The sequence below is a fragment of the Haemaphysalis longicornis genome, unplaced genomic scaffold, assembly GCF_048455015.1.
Source record: "Haemaphysalis longicornis isolate Haplotype H1 unplaced genomic scaffold, Haemaphysalis longicornis Haplotype H1 scaffold_12, whole genome shotgun sequence".
NCBI lineage: Eukaryota > Metazoa > Arthropoda > Arachnida > Ixodida > Ixodidae > Haemaphysalis > Haemaphysalis longicornis.
The window spans coordinates 30,786,684-30,803,487 of record NW_027526225.1 but is presented as its reverse complement, the minus strand read 5'-3'; the positions used below and the strand labels follow the sequence as shown (position 1 = coordinate 30,803,487).

At 48.4% G+C, this 16,804-nt stretch overlaps 1 protein-coding gene across 7 annotated transcripts in view; it reads right to left on the bottom strand.

Annotated features, from left to right (window-relative positions):
• Positions 1-573: 573 nt before the first annotated feature.
• Positions 574-16,804, bottom strand: part of LOC144162540 (uncharacterized) — a 29,163-nt gene continuing 12,932 nt past the window's right edge. For 3 of the 7 annotated variants that reach the window (XM_077693119.1, XM_077693122.1, XM_077693121.1), the window contains 4 exons: positions 16,134-16,272; positions 15,964-16,034; positions 13,751-13,844; positions 574-1,242 (listed from right to left, as the gene is read on the bottom strand). In XM_077693119.1, the coding sequence (XP_077549245.1) occupies positions 16,216-16,272 (57 nt within the window). In that variant the 3' untranslated portion in view covers positions 574-1,242; positions 13,751-13,844; positions 15,964-16,034; positions 16,134-16,215. The remainder of the gene's footprint in view (positions 1,243-13,750; positions 13,845-15,963; positions 16,035-16,133; positions 16,273-16,804) is intronic. The other 4 variants (XM_077693118.1, XM_077693120.1, XM_077693117.1 and 1 more) reach the window with 4 other exon arrangements.

Below are 16,804 nucleotides of genomic sequence, written 5' to 3'. Positions count from 1 at the left end.
GAATTGTTTTGGTGTCTACGCTTGTGTCGCGCGGTGGTGTAGCCCCAAGCTAGCACATCAGGACGGCTAGGCTACGCTGTCTCGCCCTTCAAAAGATGCTCCTCTCCGTTTTCTTCCTGCCAACGCATGGCCGGGCTACGGCGGTGGCGTCCACCGCTCTAGCCCGGCCGTGGCCGATGCTACTGCATTCGGGACACCGCCCCCGCGAATTCCAGGTAACGGCTGGCAGAATCTTTGGTTTCACTCTTTGTAGAGCCAGGTGTGTGAATTCAAGTGATGTTGCCACTCACTTTTGGATCAACGTTACTTGATCGCCTTCTGGTGTTGACACCCATTTTAATGTGAAGTGTGTTTCTCTTGCCAGCCTAAGCTGCTGTAGGACGGGAAAAGTGATTTTGTATAGGTGGTAATCATTGAAAAGTTTAGCTGTTAATTCCTTCACTTGGCAACACTCGAAACGGCCACAGACATGGCCAATGCGCCACGGGCATGGCGCAGCTTGGGCCACTGTGCCCGCACGCCAAAAAAAAAAAAAAAAAAAAAAAAAAAAAAGCACTGGCGTGCGTCGTCTGCTTCGTTTCAACCCGATTCTCAACTGTGGTGTCAACAGAGATGTTATTATTCACACTCAAAATGGACTCGAGACAAGACTTTGCGTACGGTGAGGTCGAGTTTGCAACGAGCACGGACAAGTATTGCCATCCCGCGGAGCCCGACGTAATGAGCGACGGCGCACTCACACGGTTGCCTGCATTCGCACCTCGCCATTCAATACAAGCAATAACGTACACGCAACATTTGGTAGCATGCTTGCGATCTTCCGGAGTAGAAGACACCCACACACACACAGGGCACTAACAACCAACCGCCTGCAAGCAATAAAGCTTGGTTGTTAGTCAGCGCCGAGTGTGCGTCTTCTACTCTGCGTCCCGTCACTTCGTGCTGTTTTTCAAACCGTCTTTGATCAGGGAAATTGGCCGCGATGCGCGCTGAAATGCGGTCCCTTTAGACTAGTCTGAGGCGAGCCTGAAAAACCTCTCAAGGTGGCATCCACGACTGAAGGCACGAAGGCGTGCACCCAGCTGTCTCCTCCCTATAATCCTTAACCCCATTGGGCCAGAAGTCTCGTTGTTAATGAAGACAATTAGCAAACACACACACTTTATTTACAAAGCTGAACATGTGATTAGCGCTTGGCCGGTGGAAGGTTGGACCCGCTCCCGCCTCTCTTCATGCTCTCCTCTGAAAGAAAAAAGAAAAGAAAACGCAGAAAAGTGCATAAGCACAGTGAAATAGGCTAAAAAAATTAACTCCTTATTTCTGGCATGTCATTTGAACCTACACCAAGCAATGTTAAAAAAATAAGGTTGCAGAATAGCAGAACTGTGTCTATGCATTGTTTAGAGTGTAGAGATAGCCGGGGAAAAAAAAAAGGAAAGAAAAACCTGACAACAATGGTAAAGGGTGTGTGTGCACATTTGAAAGTGCTGAGTAGCAACTCCACTCTATTAAGTCAGCGAATCGTATCGCTGCAGTTTGAAATTTCAAAATCATCATCATCATCATCAACAGTGTACTCCAGTATACTGCAGGATGAAGGCCCTCCTATTGACCTTCAACTAGCCCTGTCCTGTGCTGAAGTGGCTGAAGTCCATTCTTTACGCATTGTAGGGTTTAACGCGCCGACGCGACGCAGGCGATGAGGCACGCCGCAGTGGAGGGTTCCGGATTAATTTTGACCACCCGGGGATCATGAACGTGCGCCGAAATCTCGTACACACGGGCGTTTTTGCTTTTCGCCTCCATCAGAAAAGCGGCCGCCGCAGCCGGGAATCGAACCCGCGACCTTGTGCTCAGCAGCACAACGCCTTAGCCACTGAGCCACCAAGGCGGGTCTTTACCCCCGAATTTTTGCATTTCAAACCCCTTTAACTTACTGGCCTTCCCCTTCTACAAATAACGTGAACCCCAAGGAACATAGATGCGATACATATGCCTCACGTGCAGCTTTCATCTGGATTGTAAAAGTTGGGATTGACATTTTTGAGCATGATTTTTTGACCAATGGTGTCTCTAGGGCAGTGGTGCAGTATGGGCAGCACCATTCAAGTTGGAGGAATTATAAATTTACACAACTCCATTCCTTTCAATTCCGCAGATTTTGCGAAGTCCAACTCCTGGAATTCCCAAGTTAAATTCCATTCCTGAAATTCCTCAACAAGAAAGTACTTTTCGATGGCTGTCAGACGCAACATAATGCTTCGTTATTAGACGCAATGAGAACTGCAAAAATATGCATACACATTTTGTCTGCCTTAGCTTTGGTTTTCAATTTCCCCCCATCGCTCACCTGCCTTTTCTGGGACTAACACACCCCACTGTGTGGCGCACTAGCAAATCATTGAAGATTTTTTATCGCCCTATCAACTCGCACTGTTGCCTTCCTCGATAACCCTTTCAGACGCTGGTCGCTATTTGCCCCCGCAATATTTTTTTGTTGTTTCTACGCTGTGTATCTCACCAAATAAGATGAATTGGCAGGTTACTAACCGCAACACAATCTTGTGTTTATTTTTTTACAGTCGTACATAATTCTGTACATAGTGTCACTGAGGTCAGGAGCGTCATGTATTTGTGTGATATGGACTGTATCGATATTTTTTTCAGGGTCGCAAGTCTTGAGAAAACACAGGAGAAAGAGTTGAAAAAGCTCAGCCGCTGAATCCGTCGCGTGCGTCGCCATTTCGTTTGTTTATGGTCGTAGTAATCTTACTAGCCGCAAGACGGCCCCAGAATCTTCATTGTTAGGCGAAGGATACAAAATTATGCTAAACTAGAGAAAACGCACAGTTTTGGTATTTCTTTTTGCAACAAAACGCAGAATTGAAGTGCACACGGTTGTGTATATAGCATCTGAAAGGGATGATGAGTATCATGTGACCTTTGCAAAACTCTCCGCTACGCGTAGTTGTCACCCCCTCAACGCTGCCTCATATTTTGCCTGCACAATTAATTCCAAGTACACTTTGTTTCCCAATACAATAGAGAAATGGAAAAAGCACTCCCCAGCTCAAGCCATTGTTTCCTCTTCAAACGAATTTGCATCTGAAATTGCGAGTCGTTGGATGTTCCTCGTATAACACCATGAATCCACTACCCTGTTTCATCTGAATGCATTGTATCTGACATGCTCCTCTCTTGGGCTGCGGTATGTACAAACAAATAATAAATAGGTACAGGCTAAGCCAGCCAGCAAGGACTGCAGGTCGACACATACCCACGTCTGCAACCTGTGGGTAATCAGGCTGGCACATACGCACTGTCGGAGCCGATTCATATCCGCGTTCGCAGCCAATGGAGAATTCTGAGCCCACATTCCTTAAGTTACCTTGTGGCTGCGCATGTCCGGGGACGGCGCTTTTTTTCCCCACCTGAGCCAGGTATGTAATGCTTGATGAGCAAGGCTCAGTGTGAAGAAGGCCTTCGCGCATGCCACCTGGCAGTGTACACCGCGTGCCAAACAACACTGGCCCGTATTCATGTCCCCCGACCAACGCCTGACTAGCGGGCGACTGGCCTATGTCGCTGACTAAGTATATGACGCGTGACATCCCTTAAAGGCCGTAACTAGCGTTGCTGTTATTCGGAGGTCGTGATTAGGGTCTACAGTCAAACCCGGCTATAACGAACCCGGATAGAGCGAATTATGCTATATATCGAACAAAAATAATTCAGTTACGGAAATGCATGGGAAACATATTCCTTATAACGAAGTTCACATCCGATATATCGAACTCTGCGCGCCTAGAATGGCCGCCGAAATGCATGGTCTCGGAGCGGTGATTGAGATGTGGATTGGCCGCGACCATGGAGCAAGAGTTGCGACTTAGACATTGCGCCTCGCACGGAGCGACGGGACGCCCGACACGTGGGACTCACGACGGAACCCGCGCAGTCAGCGAGTCCGGACCAAGACAGCAGCATTGGTGAACTGTGGGAAGAGCGCCCCCACATTCCCGATGATGTCGTGAGTGAAAGCTGTCCGACGCTTATAATGAAGCGCTTTCAGCAGTCAATGTGCTCCGCCAATGCTTCTTTGATTTTGGAGGACGCGGACTCGAACTGGTGCAAATAATGTTTCGTGTAGAGAATGCTATGCTAGTTGAAGCCGCCAAAACGAAAGTGAAAACAAAAATCACCGCTTTTTTCTTTGCAAAGTAGGCAGTTCAGGCGGAAAATAAATGGAATATTTTGGGTATGGTAATGGCTACTTTACTGTGTTTGTTTTTGCATGAGGGGATGGTGGAGTTGAGGAGGGGGAGGGGGGCTCCCGCGGATTGCGAACTTGTAACGATAAGTTCGTTATAGGCGGGTTCGGCTATATCGAACTATTGGATATATCGAACTAATCGCGGTGCATATTGCAATTCGCTATAAACGGGTTTGACTATAGTAGCGATTGAAAATTAGCGAGTGATTTCTCGGGGCTTGTTTTAGTAGCGACTAAACACGGCTGCCGTTTGCGAGTACAACAAGGCTAGCTAGGCCAGCCAATGATTAGGCGAATATCTGCACCGCAACGCGCACAACATGCTCCGTGAATGGTTCAATCAACCTTGGTTCTGAAACGGCCGTGCGTATGAATGCGTCTGCGGGCTGAGAAACCAACCGCGATGAAAGCACGTTTTGAGGCCGAAGCACTGCTGTGCTGCTAGCGATGGAGCACCCCCAACGCAACCAGCGCTGTCTGCATCAGAACTGATTTATTGACGAATGCACGACAATCCAACCTACTAAATCAGGTATTGTTCGCAAATCCCCGTTAGCATTGGGATAGGTACTCGCATTATTGCGGCTTTCAACCAACTGGTGAATTCAAACGAATGTGTCATCTGCGCCACTACAGCACGGCAGAACGGCCCCAGAACCCACGCGCCAATAAAAATCCAGGCGATCAACGCGATGCTTTCTTAATTGTAACCGGGAGAAAACTCGTAATGGTCCAGGTAAGGGTTCTGACAGTCTCAGTGCCAAAAAATACACACTACACACTCTGACAGTACGATAAGTCTGCTTTTCTTGGGCGCGGGAAAAAAACGACTGTGTTAGCAAACCGTCGGTTGCGTTATCTGAGCGTGAATTACATTTTCTGCAATGTGATGCTATACGCGACAGGCCACTGTGATTGTGAAGATGTTTGGCGCGTGTTGGGTGTACTCTATGTTTCTTTGTCAGCATTTTTTTGTTTTTTTGTTGTTGTTTTGTTTTTGTTTCCTACATTTTTTTTGTCTGCTAAGGCTAAGCATATATATTTGCCTCTTGTGAATAAAGAATCAGTTGGAAGTGAGCGCTCGTCCGTGTGTATTCTACCCGTCTCTTGTGTTTCTGCTGCGCTACATTTGTTCACTATGAATTACCAACTAGCCCAGTCTACAGCTTTACTTTCTTGGGTCATTATGAATGCAGACGGTAACAATCAACGTCGTTACGGCATACCGGATGATAATTTAGAAGCATAAAACACACATCACAAAAAACTCTGTCAAACGCGAACAATTTTTCCTCGTCCTCTTAGCAAATTTGTTCCACACACGGAAATGCCACCAAATTTTGCATGCACACTGCTTGGCGTTACATACACACAATGCTTTAATAAAGAGGAAAGCTCAGCGAAATCTACCGTATAAATTAATCGTTACTCCATCTACACATAAACAAATATTAGAGACGACTGCTGCCGGCTTAAGGGGGGACGCGGCTTTCAACTTCGGAAAAATGACCAAAACATCGTTTTTTTGAAACCCACATATTCGGCTTCTATGTTTCCTATTCTGTGCGTCTGCAAAGTTTTTACGCTGAAAAGCGTCGCAAAGTGGCATAAAAAAATACTTTTGTCAGGCGCGGTGACAAACTATCAGCGCAAAAGGGCGAAAAAACGGCAATTTTCGGAGCGCTCTATCTCCACAACGGTGCCACCGGGCGCGGCTGTTTTGATATGGTTAGAACGGCCGAGCGATCGTCTTTCCGGTTCCGCTCGTCTCTTGTATCTTCGTTCATTCACAAACGCACAAACGGCAGAAAAGAAACGACGCACAAACGAAGCTAGAAATAGATGCTGAAGCGCTATTGGTCCTCCGGTCGGGGCGCAGAACAGCGACCCTCCTGATTGGATGTCGCGGGCGCAACGCAAGATGGCGGCCGCCTGAGCTGCGTAGCGAGCGGATTGAGTTCATTCTCGCCGCTTCGCTCGGCCGAGTTTCTGTTCAATCTGTGGTATTCAACACGCACGTTATCGCGATGGGAATGCCAGAGATAACGAGCCAGATTACGGAAAGTTGTGTGGCTCGAAAGGCGGAGGTCATCGAACGCTTCGTGGTGCGCGTGACTCTACCGTCGCCAGACCTTGGAGGGTGACGCGATGTGCGCGCTTGCGAAAGCGGTTCGTGAAGTGAACTTTTAGCCGGATTTGCGATGTTTACACGCTTAGTTATTGCTGTGTTTTGACTGTGGGCTCGATAGCCTTGATAAAGAAACGGTCGACGCGTCAAACGCTGCAGCGCGCACGGCATAGCCGACGCGCATTGGAGCATCACATGACTGGGCAACCGGTTACGATTGAACGCCAGTAGTTGTAATTAATGCCTGCGATGTTAGATTTAATCTTAAAAGCGACCTGACCAGCCATATCAGGTATAATCAAAGTTCGATATGTCGCGGTAAGCGTGCGCTGCGATGCGCGCGAGCCATATCGCCTTTCTTGCGCTACGTTTCCCGTGCACTTGTAATTTTCATGCAAACAGGTTTGAGTTAATAATATAGGAATAAAAATATGCTCTCTGCGTTAAAAATGTACTTTACTGTGGCAGCATTTAACAGTGATTTTTTTAGGGAAATTATTGATACCATTGCTTAGGGCATACTGGCTGTGCTGCGAGAAATATTGGATGCCTTGAATGTCAAAAGTAGTAAAAAAATATGCTCTTGCATTGAAGTTGGGAGTTATGCAGAATACTCTACCAAGCTTCAAAGTAGCTCATTTTCATCCTTGTGGTGTGCAAACTTTTGGCAATGAACAACTGCACGTATGAGTACTAAGTTGCTGTGCCAGGCAAGATAAAACATAAAAAAAAGCCAAAAATGTTCAAATTTAAGTAAAAAAAAATGCTTAACTTGTTGCCATGGTGACAACACTGCAAAAGGAGGTTGTCCAGTGCGATACAGCCAACCAGCTAACCTACTTTGCATTGAAAGCCCATTGAAACCCATCTTCCCCTCCGTTTGGTTTGCAAAGGGGGTATGTACTCTTCACGGAGGAGCTGAAAATGATGTTTTCTGGAAAGAGAAAGGCTGTAAAAGGCACTCCCAATTTCAATGCAAGGCCTTCCAGAAGCCCCATGTTCAAAAGGACATGAAAGGCTGCAACCGTGGCGACTTTTGATAAGTGAAACCTATGTTGCAACTTCAGAAGCCGTTTTCTCAAAACAGTTTTTTTTGCCACCTATGTCGCTTGTACCAGGGATTTCTTCGTGACCACTGGGTCTATTTTGATTCCGTTTCTTGCATTACATTCCTTGATGAACAGTTCAGGTCGTGACACTTTTGGTTTTCCAGATTTGTTTTTTGTGACTTTTTTATTCAAATAGTCGTTCACAATCAACATGCCTGTTGCACATTAACCTCTAAAAAAATGAAAACTAAAAATATTGTTTTGTAAAAAAAAAATTCTAAAACTGTCACGACCTCGCCCATTCATTTGGGAATGCAAAGCACTTCGAACAAGTTTTCTATCGTGTTTTATAAGTCGCTCAAGCTCGGTACAAGCGGAACAGAAAGAAAATTTCATAAATAAAAAAGTTATCAAAATATTATCTTGAAATTTTGATGGTGTTATCACAGAAGCATTTCCAGTTGCTGTGCCAATTTTCATCAAAATCCACTCAGAAATAAAAAAGTTGATTTTGAAAGCCACGTCCCCCCTTAAGTTACAATTAAAATATAACTATGTATTCACGGCCGCAGATAGCTATGAAACGTTGACAACGTTTGAAAACAAAAACACAAAAGCTTCCGGGTTACCCTTCAGCAACCTGCATGTTCGCATAAATATCCAAATATTCCGACCATTAACGAGTCCAGCATATGCTGTCACGAGCAGGCTATTTGCACAGCAACCTGCTCCATGGACACAGCACTGCATCCAGATGCACACTTGCTAACGGGGAAATTTTCTTCTGCAAAGAAATGTTAAGTACCTGGGCCTCACATTCTCATCAAACCTGACCTGGACCAAACACACTGAAACCGAAGCAATGAAGGCTGGCCGTGTGCTTAATTTTATTAGAAGAAATTTCAAAAATGCACCACAGGACGTAAAGGAGACTGTACGTAACTAACGTGCGCCCAATACTTGAATATGCTGCTGCTACGCGGGATCGCGACACCAAGGTACTCATTAACAAACTAGAAGCTATTCAAAATCGTGCTGCCCGCTTTGTCACTGGTTGTTTCGGTAAGAATACCAGTGTTTCCGCAATAAAAAAGGCACTGTCTTGGGACTGTTTACAAGCTCGCCGCACAGAATGTCGCCTACTATTCCTGAACCAGATAACTAACGAAAAAACAAGTATAAACCGCCAGACTTATTTAAAACCGCCTGCTTACGTATCAAAAAGAAGAGGCAACCACAAAAAGATCAGAGAAATTCACTGCCGCACCTTGCTTTTTAAATCATCTTTTTTTTTCACGCACAATTGGCGATTGGAATAAGCTTCCGGAAAACGTCGCTTCCGCATTTGGCGTTAGATTGGACACCGCTCTAAAGTGTTATCTGTGGGGCGACAGTGAAAATGGCGTTTCTTGAATTGCCGTGATCTTGTTCCTGTCAATTATTTGTTTTTCTTTTTTTTTTTTCATTACTGCTGCTGCTTGTTGCTGCCCACTGCAGTGTTTGATGACCACTGTGACTCGTTTTATAGAATGCCGATTTTTTTTTTATTTCGTCTTCCGCCTAGTTTTCATTTTTCTCTTATTTTACTTTATTTTCCTGCCTTCGTCCCTGTTGTCGTTTGATGTTGTACAATGCTCTTTGCTGCAAGCTTTTAAAAGATGCCTCTCTGTTGATTTTTATTTTTGTATATTACGAAATTCATGATTCCGTTTCTGCACTGAACACTTTTTATGCATCTCCTACAACAATGCCCTCTGGTCGAATGTAGTAGGCTGAATAAATAAATAAATAAATAAATAAATCGTCGGCTGACGCTCGTTTCAGGTGGACGAACGTGCTAGATGTGTTTGCAACAACGAACTTTACCCTCAACTACTGGCTGCAAGTGGCAGCAAAAATCGTACGGTGAAGATACATGGTAACTCGTAACACCGCAATAAAAGCGGCAATGCGGCTGCTAAAGCGGGATACACACGATGGAGGAGGAGGCGTGCCGAGGCGGACGGATATGCGACGTCAACAGCACGTGACCAGGTTATTCGGCTTGGCGGCGCATCCATACGTGCAGCGGTACGCGGAGTGACTAGCAGAGGACAGCGCGGAGGAAGCGACGGGATTCTCAGCGAGGCACCCTGCGGGACCGGTTTTTTTCACCTTGGTCATGTTCGCCCACAGCGCCCCCAAATGCCAAGGCGCGCTTCTCCCTGCTTTCCCAACAGCACCTGCAGTAACAGCAATATCCCAAGCGGCGCCCGCACCTGTCACTTCACCACGAGTCAACCACACCGCGTTGAAAAAGCCGACCTTCCACCCGCTTCCACCTGCTACGACATAACACCATGTGACCGCAATGAGCACGCATTGCCAGACTCCGTGCCGCCCTATGTGCCAAAAACAGGTTCCATTCGCTGCAGAGGGCTGTCGCCTTCGAGCGGAAACATGCAGAGGCAATTTCTTTCCCGGAGCATCCGCGGGCGATCCCCACCGAGGGTCGGTGTCTAAAACCGGTCACGTAAGTGGGTCCCGCGAGCCTGAAAGACGGGGCTTCTCCGTCGTGTGAATCCCTCTTAAGGCACAGTTACTATTTATGTGGAATTAACCGCTAGGTCAATTGTGTATTCAGGGTACAAGTGAAAATGTTTGCTGTACAAAAAAAAACCCACACACACAAAGAAAACAAAACGAAGGGCGCAAAACTTTTTTTTTCTGATACTGTCTTGCCCTGTAGTGTTCTTTTGACTACAATTGAAAAGTATCCAGAACTTCCTAGCATGCGTCAACACCTTGCTGGGCCTTCCACGAGCGGGGAAACATGAAAATTTCTGTAACACAAGACGTACTGAAGATATCATCATGAAATTATAAATTTCACCATTTGGAGTGTTCTCCAATGTGCCTGCCAAATTTCACCACAATATGCCACAAAAGAAAAAAGCGCACTCCGATCCCCACGTCCCCACTTGAAGCTGCTTGCAGGTGGGGCTCGCAGAGTGTTGTGGCCGACTTTCAGAAATAAATTTTCGGTTTTTGGGCAATTCTCCTGCAGTTTGCGTTTCATTCCTGCAAAAGCGAATCTTCTGGCTTTCCCTGGCGGTGTTGTTAATGTGGGGGATTCGACTGCAATCTACTCCTAATGCTGGGCCACAGTGCTAAATGCAGTGTGCCGACAGGAGGTGCCCACAACATGTGATCTAGCGACTGTGCATGTGACATTGCGACCTTTGGAAGCCCATTCGGGGCCCCTTAAAAAGTCAACAACGCGAACATCCGCGGGTCATTTTGCCATAGGCAGGAGAGGGCGCTGCGTGTTGCACAACTCCAGCGCGGGAGGCCGCGTCGTGCCCTGGCATTGCAGGCGGACGCTTGTCCCCGAGCACACAGGACACAGCAGGAATCCCTGCACTGCTCCATATGTGGAACTGCACCTGGCCGCCAAGAGGGCACCTTCCACTATGAAACTGCACCACCAGTGAAAGACTGCTGGAAGCCCGTTGCTTCGCCAACACACCCCCAGCATTTGGCCTTCTGCGGTGCAGCGGATAATTGCTGGCAGGAGACTGTCAGCTTCATGGGCAGAGCTGTGGGGCATCCCTTACGCAGGGAGGCAAGCCGGAGGGGCCTTTCTGAGGACACCTCATAACTTCTGCTGCTGTAGTGAATGCAAAACGCATTAGTAATGCCTTGCCCGAGAAATACGCTGGTATTGTGAGTGCCACTGGGTCCATTCCTTTTGCAGCGCTTGGAGGTTGTCAGGCCGTGCCGATTTTTGCTGTGTTGCTGACGGGGCTTTCGTACCTTAATTTGTCTCCACAACGCGCATTCTTTTAACCTGGGCAAACAAACGGTGGCGATGATAATAAAAGAAACTACTCGCACAGTGCCGCAATCAAAATATTGGGATCCCACTGGGTACCTTCCTGGGCTTGGCTGAGAGGTGCGAAGCAGTACGCACACCGCCCGCCAGCCAGCCACCCCGGGGGAGAGGGACAAGTAAAGGGGCAGGGAAGCAAGCTTTGCATTTGTGCCCTGAAAAGCACATGAGCATTTTCCCTGCTGCGCGACTAAGGGAAGGGAACTCGAGCGCTGGGGTAACGAAGACAGCACCAGACCTGCCGTCGCCAAGCGGCAGCCCCCAGCTGGCAGTGGTCCGTACCACGCGAAACGCAGCTACTCCTCCATCTCCGCCAGTTGAGTGCTCCTTCCACATGGGTAAGGAAGGACCTTTTGTCTTTGAAGCCAGCCAATGCCAACCTGGACGTTCCTTGCTGCTTTGGTGTAACGAAGAGGTCCTAAACACTGAAATGCGCAGCCACGTAACTTAAAGGAGTACTGACACCAAATTTTGACGCCTAAAAAATGATATAATTGGCTTCAGTAGTTTGTACAGATGCCTCACAGAAATTTTTGCAGCGATCCGAGGCCGGAATCACATCTAAAATCGGTTTTGATTGTCCAGGCCGCGAGCTTCCACAAATCGGCAGCACTAGCGAAATGGCTTTCAGCGTGACGAAACATCGGCCTGCGTGTATGGCCAGTTCAGGGTGACATCATATAGTCGTTTTCGGAACCGGAAACGATATCCTGCGCTGCTGTTGTCGGTGGTATTCGTTTGGACAGGAGACGTGGTCGTAGCTGTGTGAGCAATGCTTGTAAACATTGCGTGTTCGACGTCTTTGCTCTTCAGTTCGTGGCCGGCGCATGGTGTTCCCTTGCACTGGTGCCGAAAACTGCGCGGTGCACAATGTCGACGGGCACTGCGGCGACGTGGCGGTGCGCGTCGCCGAGCTCACCCAAGTTGTGCTATGGCAAGCTCGCGGTATGCGAAGTACTGCTCGTGGAAGCCTGTATGAGCAAATCGACGACGACACCAAGATGCATGCATTATTTTCCTCGCGACGACATGCAGCGCTAAACGTGGACTGAGTTCGTGCACGGCGGCGGCCGCTAGAACTGTCGCCCAAGCCAGCGGGCTCGGGGTTGCACGGGTCACCTTGGGTGTTGGGAACTTTAGGCTTAGTATCGTGGCGACTATTTGATCGCTGGTATCAGTACAACTGCGAATGACCATCCCTTACACAACTTTTCACCACACTATCATCCCCTTTTTCGCATATTGAGCTTTATTTTGGCAATAATTTCCGTTTCAGCGATCAGTGACCAAGACATCTGCCGCAGCCTGTTTTGATTATAGCGCGCAGGTGGCGCCATCTTTCGGCCGCTCGCCGCACCGCGGTGCCGGCAGGGCTGGGTCGGAGCGCCAAACATCCACTGCCGGTCAGCGTAGGCTTACTATCGCGGCAAATATCTGAACGCCACTTTTATATTCAGCGCTGATAACAACCCCTAGCACAATTTTTCAACACACTAACATCTACTTTCTCGCATGTGGAACTTCTTTTTCGCGATCAGATTGATTAGAAGAGTGGCGACAAGCTGTTGCTATCACGGTCTGCGCCGGTTCGAGCCACAGTGTTATTAAAAAACGGACGACGGCGAAGACATCGCCGGCCTAATAAAGTTGTTCTGTCTGTCGGGTGGCAGCGACTCATCCGAGTCTGACGATTCAGACATGTCGACTGCGCGGGCGAGTGCGGACCATGTGCAATCGTAGCAGACGATGCGGCCAATGCATGGAGGAAAGAAAAACGTCCCTGACGTCACGGGTGAGACCGTGACGTAAGGCTGGCCCGCTTACAGGCTGGCCTTCGAACGGCCATTCTCCCGCGCGGCGACCAAATTTGAAATTGGTTGCAATAAACGTGCTATAATTAATTCTGTGTTGGCGGCTGACGGCTTTCGGTTCGATTTTCGTAATTACTGGGCCAAAAGGTATTCTTTACAGCATAAAAACTGAAAGCGGAGAAATTTCATGTCAGTACTCCTTTAACTGCCCCCTGAGCATCTTCCACAAAAGTATTGAGCCATGCAATTCATTAACCGAATAATTTTGGCCTCCATGCCAGGATCTCATGACGTGGGGAACACTCTTCCCCAAAACGTGTGACGGGGCGAACACACATTACCACAGCACACACACACACACACACACACACACATCGCTGCTCACGTCAGAGCTGTTGTGGCTCTGGTTGCCGAGCTCAGCCGACCACGAATGCAGCTTGGCTGCTCAACCACAAACGCATACGGCGAGGGCCGATGACTTTCTTTTTCTCTCGCGTTTGATTGACCGGACTAGTTTCCACTCGAGACAGAGCCCCACTTCCCGTAACAATGCCAAAATGGAGCTCGTGCTTGCCATTCGGTGCAACTCTATACACGGCTTTGTGATCAACAAACACATACCGTCTGTTCCCGCAACGGCCTCTTCCACTTCCTCCAGGCTTGCCTACGCAGCCAGGGCCCGCAACGTCTTGCTCCGCGCCACGTGGCCCTGGATCTGTGGACAAGCCAAGACCGGTACAAGCTACATTTACGCGTCTCGATTTCCCCCTCCCCCTCTACTTCATGGCAAGCATTTCACACTCGGCTACTGCAGCAGCCCAGCGTTGGCAAATTTCTTGCATGGCATGTTCTGTTTATGCCAAACACATGACACAGAAAACAGTAACTGCGTCTAACTTTGCTTACGCTTGGTCTCCTCCTCCTCTCTCTTTTCTTTTTTTTTTTTGCCTGCCCAGAGCAGCTCCAAGCAGCCCGAAACTGCTCCCACCAAAGAAGTCCTGTGGGCAAATGCAATGAGGAGCTGCTTGGAGCAGGCAAAAAAAAGGAAACCACGAGTCAACAAAGTTAGATGCATTTCAATGTGCGCTGACCTCCTCTCTTCCATGAATGCCACACCACAGATGTTTAACTATATTTCTTCGCACGGGCCCCTTCATTCGTCACGACCAGGTCGATTATTCCCTCACAATGCAGCCTCCCCACCACAAAGGCTCAAGCGTCCCGTTGTGCTTTCTTTCCCCCCCTCAATTACATGCCCCTGTGTGCTTTCTTGACAATATGCACCGGCAGCCTCAGCTCAGCCAGTCATGGAGACATGGGCTGGTTCCCCAGGTGCGGAAATCCAGCCCTTTGGCTGATTTGCTTTCCACAACTTTCCCTATTTTACATCAGTGAAGTGTACGGGGAGGCGTCGCATGTTTTTTGTTGACGGCTCGGTCACGGCGTCTTTGTCGGCAGCGGCAGTGGTTGTGCCTGGGAAGGGCCTGACCCAACGTTTTAAGATTGCTCCCAGGACGCCGTCAACCGCAAGTTTACACGAAGCGCTCCCACAATTGCTTGTGAAAGGCCACAGCAGCAGATTATCTTTTGTGACTGCAAACCAGCACTGCAGGTACTAAAGTACCCAATGAAGCGAGGTGCATATGATCAGCTGACCACTGATGTCGCTATCCTGTTTAAAGAGTTGAATGAAAAGGGCCACACGGTGACGCGTCAGTGAATACCAAGTCACTGTGGCATAGCTGGAAATGAGTTGGCAGATGCAGAAGCACAGCAGGCACACCACAATGGAACTCTCCTGTCTATACCGATCACAAGGCAGGATGCTAACGCGATACTCTAACAAGCTGCACCCTTGCATTCGTCGGACCCGCAGAATCGACATGAACGCCTTCACAAGCTCGATACAGAGCGCAAGTTTTGGGTCACTCATGCTCCTCGTCTTTGCTGAAGTCAAGAGGCATTGCTACACAGGCTGCGTCTTGGAGTAGCATTGACTCGGAAGTATCTTCACACAATTGGACGAGAGGGCAGCCCAGACTGCCTTCTGTGCGGTTGTCCTGAGACTATCAAACATCTGCTTAGCGCTTGTCCGAAGTACTCTAGTGAACGAAAGAACCTTGAGACAGCTTTACTACACTTGGACACTCGCCCTCTGTCCGAACAAAAGATTTTGGGCACGTGGGCTGACAACAGGAAACAAAGCGTAGCCGTTAAAGCCCTGCTTACATTTCTTGGTGACTCCTCTCTGGATTCTCGGCTCTAGGTTGCGACAAAATTGAACAGACTGCGAAATAATGTCTGAACAGCTTCTTTTTTTTTTTTCATGGACGATAGTCATACGCTGAAGAGTGGCCTGTAATCATCTGATTCAGCGACCCGTTGTATGTGAGAAGTTCATTGGTTTTACTGCTTGTACGTAGTTCATTTGTAGCTTTCATTGTCATTTCCTATACCTTCCATATTCATTCCTTTCTCTTTCTGTCTCTAGTACCACCCCCCCCCCCTTCCTTTGAGGGAAGCAGCAGGCCAAAGATCAATTTCTCCAGCCGACCAATTCTCCTTTTCAATAAACATTTACTCTCTCTCTCTCTCACCATGTGATGCGAAGTCTGTTGTCCAACGGCACCAGCAAGCTCCATTGCGAGCTACCGTGCTTCACACCTCATGCGCGCAGGCCCAACACTGCTTTCGACCAAGCCACCCTTGCATAAGCTATGACAAGAACATTGTGTCTGTGGCTCTTTACAAGGCAAAAAGGTCGTCCCTGGCAATGCGCCTGGCCGTGGTGCTACTTGCAAGTAAAGACTTCGCAGTCCCCGGTGTCCCATTACCCGTTCGAGGGGCCCGAGAACCAACGTGGCAATAGTGAACACCAAGTGCCGGTCAGCCTCCCAGCAACTGCCTGCAAGACATGCCACAGCTTGCGCACAAATTATGGCAAGCACAAGGAGTGAATGGACTTGTGCCAGGATGCCGCACGTCACCGTTCTCTTGCGCTCACCATCTGCTCGATGCGTTCTAGGTCCTCTTCGTCCATGCTGAACTCCTCCAGCCTCAGCTCAGTCTTCACATGGGCCAGGGACTCAGTCTCCCTTATCAATCATCACCAGCGTGTTGCAGCCCACCCCGCCTTGCTCTTCCTGCAAGTGACCGCAAATGCTCAGGTTGCCTCGCGCACAACAGCCTCAGTTGCAGCCAAGCTGAATCAGTTCGAATTTCAGGTTTGCAGGGCAAGTTCTGAAAAACGAGGCATCTTTCCTGCATTGGTACGAGGTTTAAGGAGCCCGACAGTCTTAACAGTGACTGAAAGGCAGCTTTATCGAATCACCAACGCCTACGGAGCGTATCCAAACCCGCCCAACATGCCCCTTCCTGCCCGCAAACTTTGGCTCCTCCCAGAGTTTGCCCTGCTTTTGATGTGAAATTTATTTCTGACGTCTCTTGCATTAAAAAAAAAAATAAAAGATCCTTCCTACCACACGAAATAAAAATTGTAAGGCCAACTGCACTGAAATTTTGCACTGGTCAAATTCATTTACGCGCCCCCAAACCAACAAGGGCATGGCTGGTGGCCCCATAAGATGCCCTGTCGGCCAGAAGCATTTAAAGCAGCTCCCTAGCAGAGAACGCCCCAAGCACCGCCAGATCGCGCAAACAGCCACGAAGTGAAAG